This window comes from Pseudorasbora parva, chromosome 20, assembly GCF_024679245.1.
Source record: "Pseudorasbora parva isolate DD20220531a chromosome 20, ASM2467924v1, whole genome shotgun sequence".
Taxonomy (NCBI): Eukaryota; Metazoa; Chordata; class Actinopteri; order Cypriniformes; family Gobionidae; genus Pseudorasbora; species Pseudorasbora parva.
The window spans coordinates 10034850-10052396 of NC_090191.1; the positions used below are offsets into that span (position 1 = coordinate 10034850).

A 17547-nucleotide genomic window follows, 5' to 3' on the forward strand; every position below is an offset into this window, starting at 1 on the left:
TTGGGGGAATGGGTCCATAGACCTTCAGAGTGAGTTCTAAAGATTAATTGTTAATTTGGACAAATAATTGTGACTGATTTGCCTCAGTCACTACATCTCTGAGTGAAGTTGTTACTGAGGTACCAACAGACTTTTTTCGGGAGGATATTGGAGCTTTAGCATTAATTTCTACATTTCCATAACTGTTTATATCACACCCACATAATGAATTGTTCTGCATCTGCGGGCTTTTGATATCGCGCCTCTACTTCCTGCTCTCTACTGCACAGACTCCAGTCCCAAATCTGTGTAAGATGTCAACGCCATATTCAGACCTGCAAAGGCTTCACTTTTCTTCAGCGGAAGAGAATGTAGTCACGTTGTTATAGGAGCTCATGTCTAATGTGTCTGTTCAGAATGTTGATCCTCTTTGCCTCTCTCTTTGTTTAGGCTGATTTAAGTCTAGTCTAATAAAAGTTGTTGTAATGCTGTTTTGTGCAATACAAGCCACAAAGTGAGAAACCCTCATAAGTCATTTACATTCAAATTTCATCTTTGTTTTAAGCAGGGAAAGGAAAGTCATGGAATCTGCAATCTTAAAATCTACTCAAAGTCTTACTACTGCTGAAGACATGAGGAATCAAACCAAACTTATAATGCAGTCCTATGCCAACTGGGAAGAGTATCTGACTCCAGCACCTCTATCTATAGCCATCCTGGGAGAGCTGGTGTTCATCTCATCCTCAACAGATTTCTCTATCAATAAAAATCCACCCAAAGAGGGCTATAAATACATCAAATACCCTGATTCCTTTCGCGCTTGCCTCATGCAAGTGTGTAACTCTGGTTGGTGGGCATTTAATGAGGCCCATAAGAGCATGGATCAGATTCGCCTCCATACTGCCCAAGTTCCAGATTACATGAAGACAGCTGTGAAGATTCTGTTCCAAGGTGATGACGAAGTTGTAAAAGCACATCTTTCTGATCAGCTGAAGAATATCAAAGTCATTGCTGATGAATGTCTCGAGTTGTCTAATGTCGCTAAGGACCGTTTCACTGATGTCATGCATATCATCCAAGAGCTGCTCGAAGCATGTGTGAATGCAGAGCACTTTTATGGGGAGGAGATGGCAGCAATCAAGATAAAAAGAGAAGAGGGCAAATTGAAGAAGCAGTCAGCACTAGAAACCAAGAAAAGGCCTGAGAAGGCAATGAGTGCTATGGAGAAGGAACTGGATGAGGCTCATGAGAGCTACAAGAAGGCTCTGGATTCTCTCCCTAATGGATGGGAAATGATTGGAATGGATTTTGTGAGTGAAAGAGCGATATCTGATGCTATGACCGGCACTCCAGTTCAGGAAAGAGATATGATAGATGAAATATATGTATATAGTAAGTCAGCTATTATTTTAGATTGTGCACAGATGATCCAGCAATTTATAAATGTGAAGGGTGAGGTGAAAGACATTGACTGGAAAAATCTATACGATCAGAAGAATAAAACCACAAAGACAAATTTCGCAGAAGAACAGTTTCAAAGAATCAGTGAAACTTTAAAGAAAATCCCTGACTGCCCAGCAAAGACACAAGCAGAGATTGTGTGCAAACAGGGCATACAAATATGCAAAGAGCTTGCGAAATATGCACCAGATGGCAAATGTGACAAAGAAAAAAGCACTGAGATAATAAAAGAGGTCTCAGATCTGATTAAGTTAGCTCGTAGTTTTGATAGCAAAAGCAAAGACGTCACAAATTCTCCAGCCTTCTGTCAAAAACCACCAATGATGTCTAAAGAAGAAAACAAGTCAGAGAACTCGAGTCCTTCCCAGAAGGCTACAGAGAATGCAAGATTTGCCATAGAGCAGATCCCAGCTCTGCTGAACAAGACAAGAGAGACCTATGAGAAGGCTGTGGAGAACCTAGAGAAAAACCAGAAGGAACTAACAGATTGCAAATGTGACAAAGAAAAAAGCACTGAGACAATAATAAAAGAGATCTCAGATCTGATTAAGTTAGCTGGTAGTTTTGATAGCAAAAGCAAAGACGTCACAAATTCTCCAGCCTTCTGTCAAAAACCACCAATGGTGTCTAAAGAAGAAAACAAGTCAGAGAACTCGAGTCCTTCCCAGAAGGCTACAGAGAATGCAAGATTTGCCATAGAGCAGAGCCGAGCTCTGCTGAACAAGACAAGAGAGACCTATGAGAAGGCTGTGGAGAACCTAGAGAAAAACCAGAAGGAACTAACAGATTGCAAATGTGACAAAGAAAAAAGCACTGAGACAATAATAAAAGAGATCTCAGATCTGATTAAGTTAGCTGGTAGTTTTGATAGCAAAAGCAAAGACGTCACAAATTCTCCAGCCTTCTGTCAAAAACCACCAATGGTGTCTAAAGAAGAAAACAAGTCAGAGAACTCGAGTCCTTCCCAGAAGGCTACAGAGAATGCAAGATTTGCCATAGAGCAGAGCCGAGCTAAGCTGAACAAGGCAAGAGAGACCTATGAGAAGTGTGTGGAGAACCTAGAGAAAAACCAGAAGGAACTAACAGATATCCTGGTCACTATGAGAAATTGTGAACTGAAAGAGATTGACTTTAAAACTACCATAGAGATGCTGGTCAAAGGAATGGATGCCATGGGGAAAATGAGGGAGCAGTGGGAGAAGATGGTTCACTTCTTTCAGATGGTATCCAACTTTGACAAAAACTTTGTCTCAACATCTGAGAAAACACAAGCCCTCAACTACAACGCAAAGCTCTTCTCAAAAGATCTGCTGTACACTCAAGCTTCCCGAGCCTGTAACATTGCTAGTCTGGTCCATATGATCTCTGGAACATACACAGATGTCTCCAACAAGTACCTGATGGACCTTGTCAGTTCACTTGGCAAATTGATGGCCATGGATAAAAATAAACCAGAATTTGAGACTGAGCGAAAAAAGCTCCAGAACAGCTGTGATGAGGCACAGAGAGGCATCTTAAGGCTTGTCCTGAAGAATAAAGAGGAGTATGATGAGAAGAGCACTGCAAGACTAGAAAGGATCGATCGAGAATGGCTTGCCATTCTAGCTGCTGCTCCTCCCGAAGAAATCAAGAGTATTCAAGAAGACGTTAAAGCTGGATTCAATGAGGATGCATACATCTGAGGGAATGTGAAGAAATGTGTATTTTCTAGTTTTACATCGGTAAGCATCAGATTATAATATGATTCAAATTGAAGCTTTGTTTTTCTTTAACATAAATCCATAATAGAACGTTTTAGACAATTACATTTAAGACTATTAAAATGTATAATTGTTTGCCATTGTTTCTTTTGGATAGGAGAGCATTTTTAAATGATCATGAATTCAGACATTTCACTGTAGAAACATCATTAAATTAAATGTTATCATTTTAAAAATGTACACCTGATCTTAATTTGATTTCAACATTATCAGTGTGATAACTTTGTCTTTTAAAATAGTTAAGGATTTCGGGATTTAAATAACTGTGTATATTTCTTTTTAGAAAATATGAGACCAGACAAACCCCCTCTCATTTCAAAAGCAACCACCATCGCTGTCATCGATCAACATCTGCATTCCAGAGAGAATATCTTTTTTGAGTATATGGGATTTAGTGGGATTTTACTTATGGTGTTTGCTTATGGATTTACCTTTGGGTTTTACCTATTCATTTCAACATTTACTAATACATTACTGAAATCAAAAGTTGGATGTTAATATTATTAATAGACCTGAGAAATAAGAATGAACAGTTGTGTTATTAACTGTTAATGTTATGAAATAGTGTTAACAATGACTAATAAATAATGTAACAAATGTATTGCTTGTTGTTAATGCATTAACCGTTGCATGTTAACTAATGGAACCTTATTGTAAAGTGTAACCAATAGGCTAAATCTTATCTAAAGTATCTGTTCTGATAACCTGTTGGTCAGAGTTTACATTTAAGGTGTTTAGCAGTGATTGTTATCAATGAATCAATCAATCAATGATCAATTAATGAATGTGCAACAAAATGTAATTTTGGGGAAAAAAATCTGTTCAATGACTGGGCGCCAACGCATATCATTTACTTAAAGGTGCACTATGTAGTATTTTTGCAGTAAAATATCCAAAAAACACTAGGCCGGTGTTATATATTTTGTTCAGTTGAGTACCTACAATATCCCAGATGTTTCCAACTATTTGTAAATTGTGAGAAAATTGCTATTTTAACTAAGGACAGGGACGTTTCAGCATTGCATTTGAGGGAGTCGCCTGTCAATTGCGTCATATCTGCGTTACCCTCGGTTTCGGCTTTTATTTGGCAGGAGTGCTTTACTCTTAGCAGTGTGAACAAGTGAACGCACGGAGTAACGTCATAACATCATTTTAAACACACTTAAATGTATCTAATATGATAAACAGAGCTGCATTACCTCAAAATCATAACCGGAAGAGCGGATCAGTGCAGGTGCCCGGCGACTGTGTCCCGTCCCGTCATAATAAAAGTCCCGGTATTCGCGAGGCGGGTATTTGTTTAACAATCGCTCCAGCAGCTGCGCTCAGGTCCATAACACTCGGTCCTGCTCTGCTTTAGACTACAGTAACGTTAATAACCGCATACATGAACGTGATTTCTGCCTGAGTCCTATTTTCCACCGGCTGTGATGTGAAGACCACATCTCCCAAGATGCTGCGCTCACACTTTGCGTCATCAAACTACGCATTTGTTTTGAATAGGCGCCCTCCAGTGGACGGAAAGTTGCATAGTGCACCTTTAAAGCAACCGACTTAAAGAGCGAATAATCTAGTAGACTGAGGGGATTAGAATTCACAGTATTTGGTCAGACGGTTTATCTCAGTAATTAGTATGGAGTTTATTGTTACCTGAGGGCTTCAAAACACATAGTCAAAACTATATTACATTACACTAAATCAAAGTAGAATATTTTTAATCATGGATCATAACGCTATAACGCACACTGCAAAAAAATGCTCTTCTTATTCAGAATTTTTTTCTTTTTTCCATTCCAAATATTAATATTAAAAATTATTAAATTAGATTCATTTACTAGATAAGTAAAACGACATAAGATATTTTTCTTGTTTTCTGGGGGAAAAAATCTAAATGAAGTGTGTTAATTTAGTGCCAATGGGGTGAGAAATATAATCTTATTTCAATCAGATAATTTTGCTTGTTTAAGCAAAAACTTTTTTATATACTTTATTTTTATTATTATTTTAATATTCAAGATTTATATTGAATATTATTATTTTAATATTCAAGATTTATATTGAAAATAGAACTATTAACAAAAAAAAAGCAAATACATTATACATATCAAAAATATGCAATACAGAGTTCACAACTGTAAACGTATAAATGCATATTAGAATATGTTCTTAAACATCAATGTGTTTACATGCACCCCCAAATTAAAAAGGAAAAATTAAATAAAAAATAAACAAAAACAAAACAATACAGCCAAACAAGCGAGGTTTACTTAGCTAAGGATACCTTTATGTTCCTTATATATCAACCACTTTTCCAGTCCCCTTTGATAGTACTTTTTTCATCTTTAGAATATATGTAAGTTCTTCCATAAGCCTGATTTCTTCAATAATTCCAAACCACTGTTTACAGTTCAAAATTATGTAATTTTACTTATCTAGTAAATTCATCTTGATTATTTTTTTTTAGATATTTAGACTAGAAACAAGACAAAATTACTAAGTAAGAAGAGCATTTTTGCAATGAACCACTTTGTTGGCTGGAAACAAAACGTATGATGTACAACCCAGGCTTGTGCACAATTCAGAATTTAATTTAAAAACACTCCGGAATTACAATTCAATTCTTGAATTTGAATTGATGTCAAAACAGGATCTAGAATTACAATTAGAATAAAGGAAGCAGAATTTTAATTCTAAGAAATTCATACACGTCCATCTTGTCATATAACAGCTTCTTCTGCACCTGTTGAGGGAATATTTAGGGTTGCAGGAAATCTCTTTAGACCAGAATGGTGCAGACTCAATGATAAAACATTTGAGGAGTGATTGAGAATTAGATGCAGTGTTACTCAGTGAGTTTTGCATTGGCATAAATAATAAATAATTGTGTTATTTGATTAATTTGAAATGAAAATAACATTGGAACAAAACAAATTAAACAGTATTGAGGAGGTAATTTATTTCAAGAGTTTGATTACACATTAACAAATCTTGTAATTTTCACCACAAAATTTAGTTGATTATTAAAAATAGCGTGTATAATTTCTTAATACAATTGTGGTTCAGTGTTGTATAGAAAATATTAAGAACATTTCACTAATAAAACCAAGAGATACATTTACATTTAATCATTTAGCAGACGCTTTTATCCAAAGCGACTTACAAAAAAGGGGAGAGTAATAGAAGCAACGAAACAGACAAGGCCAACAACCTGTAAGAGCTGTAAGAAATCTCAATTAATTAGCACAGTACACAATTATTATTTTTTTTTTTAAATAGACATCTACAACAAAAACTCACGTACGCAAAATGCCGAACACTGGATTTTGATAGCTATGATAACAACCCATTAGGACTAAGGCTGTTGCCCCAGCTGTTGTCGTTAATGCAGATTCAGTGGCCCAATGGGTTGGTTTTGTATGGCATTCTAGCTAAACGCGCAGCAATAGCCATCTACAACAAAAACTCACGTACGCAAAATACAGAACACTGGATTTTGATAGTTATGATAACTATGTAACATACCCGCCTGAAGGCACAAATCCGGATGAGAGACGTAGATATGATCCAGGAGTGTGCGCTTTTTGGTCGTTGCTGTGGTGATCCGTAAGTGCTATTCTGTATTGGTCAAGTGCAATTGGAAAAGATGTGTCTTAAGATGTTTTTTAAAAATGGCTACAGACTCGGCAGCACGGATTGAGATCGGCAGGTCATTCCACCAGGTGGGAACGGTCCAGGAAAATGTCCGTGAGAGCGATTTCATGCCTCTTTGGGATGGAACCACGAGGCGCCGCTCGCTCGCAGAACGCAAGCTTCTGGAGGGCATGTAAGTCTGAACAAGTGAGTTTAGGTATATTGGTGCAGAGCCAGTAGTTGTTTTGTAGGCAAGAACTAGTGCCTTGAATTTGATGCGAGCAGCCATTGGCAACCAGTGCAGTTTGATGAAGAGAGGCGTAACATGCGCTCTCTTCGGCTCATTAAAGACCACTCTCGCCGCTGCATTCTGGATCAGCTGCAAGGGTTTGATAGTGCATGCTGGAAGCCCAGCCAGAAGAGCATTACAATAGTCCAGTCTGGAGAGAACAAGAGCTTGAACCAGGAGTTGTGCAGCCTGTTCTGATAGAAAGGGTCTAATCTTTCTAATGTTGTATAAAGCAAATCTGCGGGACCGGGCCGTTGCAGTAATGTGGTCAGTGAAGTTTAACTGGTCATCAATCACAACTCCAAGGTTTCTGGCTGTCCTTGATGGAGATATGGTCGATGAACCAAGCTGAATGGAGAAATTTTGATGAAGTGCTGGGTTGGTTGAGAAAACAAGTAATTCTGTCTTTGCAAGATTGAGTTTAAGATGATGCTCTTTCATCCAGTCAGAAATGTCTGTCAGACAGGCAGCGATACGAACACTGACTGTAGGATCATCTGGTTGAAATGAGAAGTAGAGTTGAGTGTCATCAGCATAGCAGTGATAGGAGAAGCCGTGTTTCTGAATGACAGAACCTAATGATGACATGTAGATGGAGAAGAGAAGTGGTCCAAGCACTGAGCCCTGGGGAACCCCAGTAGCTAGATGATGTGACTTAGACACTACACCTCTCCACGACACCCTGTAGGACCTACCAGAGAGGTAAGACCTGAACCACTGGAGAGCAGTTCCTGAGATCCCTGCCTTCTTAAGTATTGACAGGAGGATCTGGTGGTTAACTGTGTCAAAAGCAGCAGACAGATCCAGCAGAATGAGCACTGAGGATTTGGAAGCTGCTTTTGCCAGTCTCAATGCCTCAGTTACCGAGAGCAAGGCAGTCTCAGTCGAATGGCCGCTTTTGAAGCTGGATTGGTTGTTGTCTAGGAGGTTGTCCCGTTCAAGAAACATAGAGAGTTGATTGAACACAACTCGCTCAAGGGTCTTTGCAATGAAAGGCAGAAGGGATACCGGTCGGTAGTTTTCTAAAAGTGCTGGATTCAGAGAGGGTTTCTTAAGCAGTGGGGTTACCCGAGCCTGCTTAAATGCTGTGGGAAAGGTTCCCGTGTGAAGAGAAGTGTTGACAATGTGAGTGAGTGCAGGAGTGATTGAAGAAGAAATAGCCTGAAGGAGGTGAGTGGGTATAGGATCAAGTGGACAGGTAGTAGGGTGACTGGAAAGGATGAGTTTAGAAATATCTGCCTCGGAGAGCGGAGAAAAGGATGGAAGCGTGTTCGTGTTTGTGGTTGAGATGTGCGGGTCAGTTTGTGGTGAGGAGAACTGGTTGCTAATGAGAGCTGTTTTGTTTGTGAAAAATGATGCAAAGTCATCAGCTGTAAGAGTTGATGAAGGAGGGGGAGGAGGAGGACAAAGGAGAGAGGAGAATGTTTTTAAGAGTTTGCGACAGTCAGAGCAATTGTTGATTTTGTTGTGGTAGTATGTTGTTTTAGCAGTGGAGACATTTGTAGAGAAAGACGAGAGAAGAGACTGATACAAGGTAAGGTCAGTATAGTTTTTAGATTTCTGCCATTTCCTCTCTGCCGTCCAGAGCGATGTTCACGCAGAACATCAGACAGCCAGGGGGCAGATGGGGTGGGGCAGGCAGGTCTGGATGAAAGGGGGCAAAAACTGTCTAAGGAGGATGTTAGAGTGGAGCAAAGAGTGTCAGTAGCACTGTTAGTGTCCAGTGCTGAGAACTGAGCAGGTGGAGGGAGTGAAGATGATACAATAGTGGATAGGCGAGAGGGAGAGAGTGAGCGTAGATTACGCCGAAAGGTAATCTGTGTAGGAGTACGTGTTGTATCAGGAGTCAGTATGAGGTTAAGAGTGATGAGAAAGTGGTCTGAGGTGTGTAATGGAGTAACTAAAGTGTTGTCCGTGGAGCAGTTGCGTGTGTATACAAGGTCTAATTGGTTACCTGATCTGTGAGTAGCCGTAGTAGATACTAACTTTAGGTCAAATGAAGTCAGTAGAGTGCTGAAGTCTGCAGCTAGGTGTTTATCAAGATGGATGTTGAAGTCACCAAGCAGAATCAGAGGAGTGCCATCCTCAGGGAAGCTAGAAAATAACACATCCAACTCCTCCACAAAGTTACCGAGGTGACCTGGAGGATGATAGACCACTACCACATGGATTTTAACAGGGTGAGTAATAGAGATTGAGTGCGATTCAAATGAATTGGCCGGTAGAGACGGTAATGGATCAAATTTCCAATCATTTGAGATAAGCAAACCAGTACCCCCACCCCTCCCAATAGGCCGAGGAGTGTGTGAAAAAGTTAAATTGGTTGAGAGGGCTGCAGGAGTGGCAGTGTCCTCTGGTTTGGCAGTGTCCCATCCAGGTCTCAGTTAGGGCCATGAGGCTGAGCTGAGAATGAGTCCCAATAGATGAAATAAAGTCTGCTTTGTTTACAGCCGACTGGCAATTCCAGAGACCAATTGGAATAGAGAGTAAAGTAGCAGAGGATGTTAGGATATAGCGCAAATTATTAGGATTGCGGCGTCTCGTGCGTACAGAGCGGGATTTACGAGTGCTAGTAGTTATAGTTGAGATTTGAAAGCACATGGTGAATACAGATCAGAGAAAAGGCCAGATAGGAATTAGAAAAGAACCGAACACAAATAATGAAAAGGAAGATGATACTCAAGTGCCTTGCCGGGGTTCCTTGCTCGGGCGGAGTTGCGCTGGGAAGAGTTGAAGTCTTTACACTCGTTGGTCTTGCACAGGGAAGAGTTGAAGTCTTTACACTCGTTGGTCTTGCACAGGGAAGAGTTGAAGTCTTTACACTCGTTGGTCTTCACACAAGGAGGGCTTCACACTGCCGCTTCTGCTGACGCGGACTATCACGCTATTTATACTCACTTGAGTATCGTTATTGAAAGCAGCTGGGAACGCCCCCAACAAACTCACTCCCAACGTGGCAATGACCAAACAAATGCTAACTCAACAAATGCTAACTCCCACACACACCAAAACTAGTAATACACACCACTGCACTACACAGACACACTTATTCAACACCAAATGAACAAACAATCAAATGAAAAAAGTTACAAACACTTACAGAGTAGTTGTCTATCAGTCAATGAATTGCTCCTCTCTAGCTAAATGTTAAACACACGAGGCTTTTAATACCTCGCTGGCCACGCCCCCAACAAACTCACTCCCAACGTGGCAATGACCAAACAAATGCTAACTCAACAAATGCTAACTCCCACACACACCAAAATTAGTAATACACACCACTGCACTACACAGACACACTTATTACATTACTTATTACACAGATACATTTTCCTAATTTTTTTTAAAGGGGTCATATAATGGTACATGCACGATTACAAGCTGATTGTATGGAAATGTATGTTGGCAGTGCCTGTACACAACCATTCTATAATGATAAAAATCCACCAAGTGTTTTTTTTTTTTTTACTCTCCTTATATGTTTTTCCCTGTCTGAAATCAAGCTGTTCGGCCGTGTGATGTCACACAACCCGACACCCCTCCCACGACTGTTGATTGACAAGCAGTTTCATCTTAGACCCGCCCTGCGCGAGCTCTGTCAGTTTGCCATTGTGAATAGGCTGGAGCAGAATGGCGTCTAAGCGACTGTAGTGTTCTGTTCTTGGGTGTAATAATGAACACAGCAGTCATTCTGATGTTCCTAAAGCCGAACCGCTGAAGAGTTTTGTTTTCGTCAATGCTTTTATGTCTGCGCGAACCATGAAGTATTTCTCACCAGGGAGTAGTTTAAAACGCGTACACGTTTCACGATGAATGCGGCTAAAGTGGGTAAGTTACATTACTGCATGCTTTCTATGTATGACGTTCATGAACAACTCGTTATGGTTGTGTTATTACAAACTGTGTACGCCGGTTTTAAAGTTAACATGGACGTGGTAACTAACCAAGCCTAGATTATGTAGATGGTTTATAAATTACTGTCAAAAAATAAATAAATCGTGTTGTAACAGTTATTACACTGCATTGATAACGTTGTGCATCACTGACAAGCCGACATTTACAGAAAATTTTTTTTATTGGCATTAGCTGTAACATCAATCTGTCAATGAACTAATGTAAACATCAGTAAACACATAGCATTCATCGCGTTACCCTGCCTGTTCATAAAGACAGATCAGTGACATTATGTTAACCAACCATTCAGAAACGTCCTGTTTAGCCTTAATTGTCGCATTTCGTTAAAGCTGTTGTCTTGTCCCGTTGTCAGACACCGGTTCATATTGCTAAAGTTGCACAGATCTCCTCAGAGACTCGCGTGGCCATGCTCTACTGTAGCAACACTTAGCGACACTCCTTACGTGTGTGTTCGTGTGTGTGTGAAAGCGCCCCACAGAACAGAGGGGCGGGGTGAGCAAAGCTCATTAGCATTTAAAGCCGTATGCACGAGAACAGCTTGTTGAAAACAGAGCTGTTTTTGACCAGGTAAAATGAGTGTTTTCTTACAATACTAATGAGAATTTGTAATTAAAGTATATTACAAAGTTTTCATTTAGACACTAAAGAATCATATTAACTTGTACAAAAATGCCATTATATGACCCCTTTAAGAAAACGTAAGCAATCTTGAGCATTCAATCGAAGAACCAAATAAGCTGATAAAATTATGGAAAATAAGGTTACCTATTTATTTTAAGAGAATTAGCTCAGTTATGCAGTTATATTTAGAGACAACATTGTTAGTTCCCAGCATGCTTTGCATATGGCTGGAAATGAGTTAATAATGAAATTAAGTGGCAGGTTTTTTAGTGGGGGGAAACATCTGTTAATGTGTTCTGGTACAGAGGCTACGGAGACAAAATGGTAAGTGAGTCAGGTTTATTGAGCAACCAGTTGAGTTAACAGGTGAGTCTGTGAGTAACTTGACAGATGTGCAGGTTTGCCGGTGATGAATCTCTAAGATGATACTCTGGGTGTACTTGCAGATGGCGGTTGTTAAGCTCAGGCGATTGGTGATGGAGACACAGAACGCAAACATGCTGGACACAGGAAGATGCTGAAGACTAGGAAGTAGCCGCTATAGAGAGGTAAGTAACACCAAAGGAGTCCTTGAAGTAAGCAGAAGGATTAGTACCTTTTACAAATAATACCGGACAGTGATTGAGTGCGAGTGTGTTTTTTTTGTGCTTCTGGTGATTGGGGTGATGTTGAGCTGCAGGTGTGCGTGGTTAATACTCAGCTGAGAGTGTTCGCTGTGATTCGGTGACGTGGGAGCCTGGCGTGTCTGTGACATTACCCACCCCTCCACGACCCACTTCTGAGGGCAGAGGACCCTGACGTCGTGGTGGTCGGCCTTTGCCTCGAGGTGCAGGTCTGTTGGGGTGAGAGGCATGGAAGGTTTCAAGCAGGTTAGGATCAATGATGTCATTTCTAGGTACCCCTGAGCGTTCTTCTGGGCCATAGCCCTCCCAGTCCACAAGATATTCCAGGAGACCACCATGTAGCTGGGAGTCCAAGATCTCCTTCACCTCATAAGCGGTGCCATCCTCCATGATGAGTGGGAGGGGAGTCTCCTCGGCTACGCCAGGCTCTGTGGAGGGAGAAACAGAGGGATAATGAGGTTTTAACAGTGATACGTGGAACGTGGTGTGAATCCTAAACTCAGGAGGGAGCTGAAGCTGGTAGGTGACCGGGTTTATCTGCTTCACGATGGAGTAGGGGCTAATGAATCTGGAGCTTCCTGCATTGCAGACGCAGTCTGATGTCCCTCGTGGACAGCCAGACCTTCTGTCCTGGCTGGAAGGTGTGGGGGTGTTGGAACGTGGAAGGTCGCAGCAAGTGCAGTTGCAACCTCACATCTTGCGACTGCGCAGGGCTCATTGGAGTTGGTGATGTGAATCCCAGACCCTTCTTGCTCTTCCGGAACCAGTAGTCGACTGCTGGGACGTCCGATGGTTCCCCTGACCAGGGGAACAATGGAGGTTGGTACCTGAGTACGCTCTGGAAGGGCGTGAGTCCGGTGGTAGGAATGGAATTTCTGGCAAAGGGAACTGGTTATTTGTAAATAACTTTTGAGTCATCTTCCACAACATGTGTAATCCACGTTGGATCACTCTCCCACTCTTTACTGTAGATATAACTTACTGTATATTTATGCCACGTTAGCATAGCGATCACTTGAATATACAGCTACAAGTTATCGCACTAAAAACCCATCAGTCACGAATGAGTGTGGCTGCCTGCTGATTGCTAATTGGCTGGAAGTGTGTGCTCGTCAGCGACGTCAACACTCTATTTTGTACTCTAAATATATATTTTATATTTTAATCTAGCCACTAATCTAGCCACTGGAGGTCACACGACAGTGCACTCACTTTTTGTGCCGGTCCAAAGCCCAGATAAATAGAGAGGGTTGTGTCTGGAAGGGCATCCAATGTAAAATTTTTGCCAAATTCATTATGTGAATTTAAAATATGACTTCTATACCGGATCGGTTGGGTCCCGGGTTAGAAACAACCGCCATCGGCGCCGTTGACCTACAGGACACTGGTGGAAATTGGGCTACTGTTAGTCAAAGAAGGAGAGGAGGAAAGTGTGTTAGAGGAGGAAGGCGTGGCCGTAGGCAGAGAGAAAAGAGGAAAGTAGGGGCTTTGAATGTTGGTACAATGACTAGTAAAGGCAGAGAACTGGTAGATATGATGCAGAGGAAAGTTGACATTCCAAGAGACCAGGTGAAAAAGGGAGCAAGGCTAGAAGTGTTGGAGCAGGGTTTAAACTGTTTTATAATGGTGTGGACAGGAAGAAAAATGGAGTTGGAGTGATCCTGAAGGAGGAGTTTGTGAAGAATGTTCTGGAGGTAAAGACAGTGTCAGATAGGTTGATGAGTCTGAAGCTGGATATTGAAGGTGTGATGTTGCATGTTGTTAGTGCCTATGCTCCACAAGTAGGTTGTAAGCAAGATGAGAAAGACAGAATCTGGAGCTAGTAGGAGGAAGTGATGCTGACTGTTCCCAGAGGTGAGAGGGTAGTGATAGGGGCAGATTTGAATGGACATGTTGGGGAAGGGAATAATGGGGACGAGGAAGTGATGGGCAGGTTTGGTCTTCAGGAAAGGAACCCAGAAGGACAGAGGTTGGTAGACTTTGCTAAAAGTATGGAGATGGTCCACAGCACAAAAAGTTAAGAGACCCCCCCTCCCTTTGTTCTCGGATCACATTGTTTACGTTCTACAGAATGACAAAAAAACAGTTGCAAAGTTATCTCGATTGTATAATGCTTATACAGAGATGAATCTGCGGTATCGTATCTTTCAAACTATGCACTGATTGACCTTATTACTTGACAAAAATGTTATTGTAAACAAGCGTTCAATGTAAATATCAAACCCGGGGGCGTATATGATCTTTTCGTTTAACAGTTTTTATTGGATTTTTTCACTTGAATGTGGAATTTTCAGCAGCACATAGTGAATCGTAAGCATACACAAATGTTGTGGCTGTATAATACAAATGTTAACTAGTATGAAAGATACCCCACCAACCCAACCCACCCAACCCTCCCAGTTGTCCCTTTAAATCCAGATTGGCCTAAGAATGATTGACCATTAAAGTTCTTGTCCAACTAAGGATTAAAAAAAAGGCATTTACAAAGTAGCGTAAACTAACAAGATAAATGAATACCAGACCAGTAATAGAATGAATGGAGGACAGTAACTTATACTAAAAATAATACTGAAAATAAGCTATCTAAATAAATCTAGACATCAACGTTTATAAGAAAACTAACAATAATAATAAAATAAATAAATAAGTAAAATAATAAATAAATAAAACAAAAAATAATAATAATATAAAATAAAATAAATAATAAAATAAATGAATGAATAAATAAATAATAATAAGGGGGAGGAAAGGAAAGGGGAGCAGGGGGGAGGGGGGGAGCAGCCGCTTAACTCTGATGATAACACCTTAGTCATCCTTATTTAATGGAGTTTGCAAGCTCTCGTAGAATTCTAAAAAGGGGGACCAGACCTTCCTAAATGTTTGGATAGAGCCTCTAAGGGTATATCTGGTCTTCTCAAGTTTTAGAAAATGCATTACATCTCTAATCCATCTTGTGAAACTAGGGGGTGCTTGTTCCTTCCATGAAAGCAGGATGAGGCGCCTGGCAATCAAGGAAGTGAATGCTATTAGGGGACATTTTTTGGGGTGAATTTCAGGGATAAAACCAAACAGGGCACTTACAGGGTTGGGGGTAATGTTTTTTTGAAGCATAATATTGTAGGCACCAAAAATGTTGGCCCAAAATGTGTTAAGTCTAGGGCATGACCAGAACATGTGTATACAATCTGCTGGTTGACCTTTACAGCGAGGGCATGAGGGATCGACATTAGGAAAGATTTTCACCAGCTTTGTCTTAGTTAAGTGTACTCTTAAAACTATTTTAAGTTGAATCACGTTGTGCCTGGCACAAGGAGAGGAAGTATAAATTGAGTCAAGCACAGCCTTCCAGTTATCATCTGTAAGTTCCTTACCGAGATCGTTCTCCCACAGACTCCTGATATCTTGCAAAGAATGTGGGGAGACATTGCTTATACAGTTATAGAGAGTCGAGATTAGGCCTTTACGTGAAGGGGTTAGCGAAAGAATCTGGTCGACAGTGTTGTTCGCTGGAAAGTCTGGGAAGGAAGTTATATTTTTCTGGACAAAGTGTTTAATTTGGAGAAATCTAAAGAAATGGGACGAGGGTAAATCAAAAAGTTGAGAAAGTTGGGCGAAAGATCCAAACTTGCCATCTACATAAAGACTTGAGATAGAATTAATACCCTTAGAAGCCCAAGTTCCAAAGGTAGAGTCTGTGAGAGAAGGTGGGAAATTATAATTATTTTTAATGGGAGAGTGCACCGACATCGTTTGCAACTTAAAGTGTCTTCTGAATTGAGACCAGATTCTAATAGAGTGATAGACCACCGGATTAGCACAGAATTGGCTTCGAGGGGGGGGAGAAGGGGCACAAAGTATGGCGCCTAGATCAGATGAGCTAGAGGCAAACTCCATCCGTATCCAGGCTTCATTCCCATTAGGGCTCTCTCCTCCCAGCCAGTGTAGTATAGTCTTTATATTACAAGCCCAATAATAAAAAATAAAGTTGGGGAGAGCTAGACCAGCCAATTTTTTAGGTCTTTGCAGGGTGCTTCTTTTGATTCTGGGCGGTTTACCGTTCCAGATAAAAGAGGATATATTACTCTCCAACGAATTGAAAAAAGATTTTTTGATCAGGATGGGAATATTTTGGAAGAGGTACAGAAATTTTGGTAACATGATCATTTTGATAAGGTTAATTCGTCCTGCTAGGGACAGCGGGAGATTCATCCATCTAGCCATGTCTTTTTTACATTTTTCAAACAAAACGTTAAAATTTTTTGTAAAGAGGGAGGAGAAAGCAGGAGTAATCTCTACCCCGAGATATTTGAAGCCTTTATTGACAATTCTAAATGGGAAATGTGCAGCCGGTATTAAAGTAGCTGACTGATTGAGAGGGAACATTTCGCTTTTTTCGAAATTAATTTTATAGCCAGAGAGGTTTCCAAATTGAGTCAGAATATTGAGAATGGACGGAACCGAGCTCAGTGGGTCTGAGACATATAAAAGAATGTCGTCTGCATAAAGGGATAGTTTATGTGTAAGGCCCCAACGTTCTATGCCCCGGAAGTCCCCAGATTGTCTAAGAGCGATGGCCAGTGGCTCAATGGCAATGGCGAAAAGTAAAGGAGACAGACTACAGCCTTGACGAGTGCCTCTGCCTAGAGAGAAGTACTCTGATTGCTGTCCATTAGTAATTACTGTGGCAGTAGGATGAGAATAGAGGAGTTTTATCCAGGAGATGAAGAGGTCTCCAAAACCGAATTTCCTTAAGGTTGCAAACAGATAATGCCATTCCACCCGATCAAACGCCTTTTCAGCGTCAAGGGATATAACCATTTCCGGGGAGCGAGATGGGGGGGAATAAACAATATTAAGGAGTCTTCTAAAATTTGAGCTGGAGTGCCTATTTAAGATGAAGCCTGTTTGGTCTGCTGCAATAATTTGAGGGATAACTGTCTCTAATCTAGTCGCCAGAATCTTGGATAGAATTTTATAATCCGTATTCAGCAGAGAGATAGGGCGATAGGAGGAGCACTGAAGCGGATCTTTTCCCCCTTTTGGAAGTAGAATTATAGCAGCTTGTCGAAGAGTAGGAGGGAGCTGTCCGGCTGACAGAGATTCATTGAACATGGCTTGGAGCAAAGGGCATAAAATAGGTGCAAATTTTTTGTAAAATTCGGAAGAATACCCATCAGGACCAGGTGTCTTGTTGCCTTTCAAAGAATTAATAGCTTTTAGAATCTCTGTCTTGGAGATCGCACCCTCCAGTGGTGTTTTTTGTTCAGCT

The 17547-nt window shown here is 40.8% G+C and overlaps 1 protein-coding gene across 1 annotated transcript; it reads left to right on the forward strand.

Moving 5' to 3' along the window:
• The first annotated feature begins 478 nt into the window (after nucleotides 1-478).
• LOC137049406 (uncharacterized) lies at nucleotides 479-3960 on the forward strand. The gene is made up of 3 exons (XM_067427961.1): nucleotides 479-1811; nucleotides 2412-3161; nucleotides 3484-3960. Exons 1-2 carry the CDS (start codon nucleotides 561-563, stop codon nucleotides 3120-3122), a joined length of 1962 nt encoding a protein of 653 aa, XP_067284062.1. The 5' UTR covers nucleotides 479-560; the 3' UTR covers nucleotides 3123-3161; nucleotides 3484-3960.
• Nucleotides 3961-17547: the final 13587 nt, after the last annotated feature.

Coding starts and splice junctions, on each gene's coding strand:
- LOC137049406 (XM_067427961.1), top strand. CDS start 561: ATGGAATCTGCAATCTTAAAATCTACTCAAAGTCTTACTACTGCTGAA. Junction 1,812..2,411: donor ACTCGAGTCCTTCCCAGAAG/GCTACAGAGAAT, acceptor CCTTCCCAGAAG/GCTACAGAGAATGCAAGATT.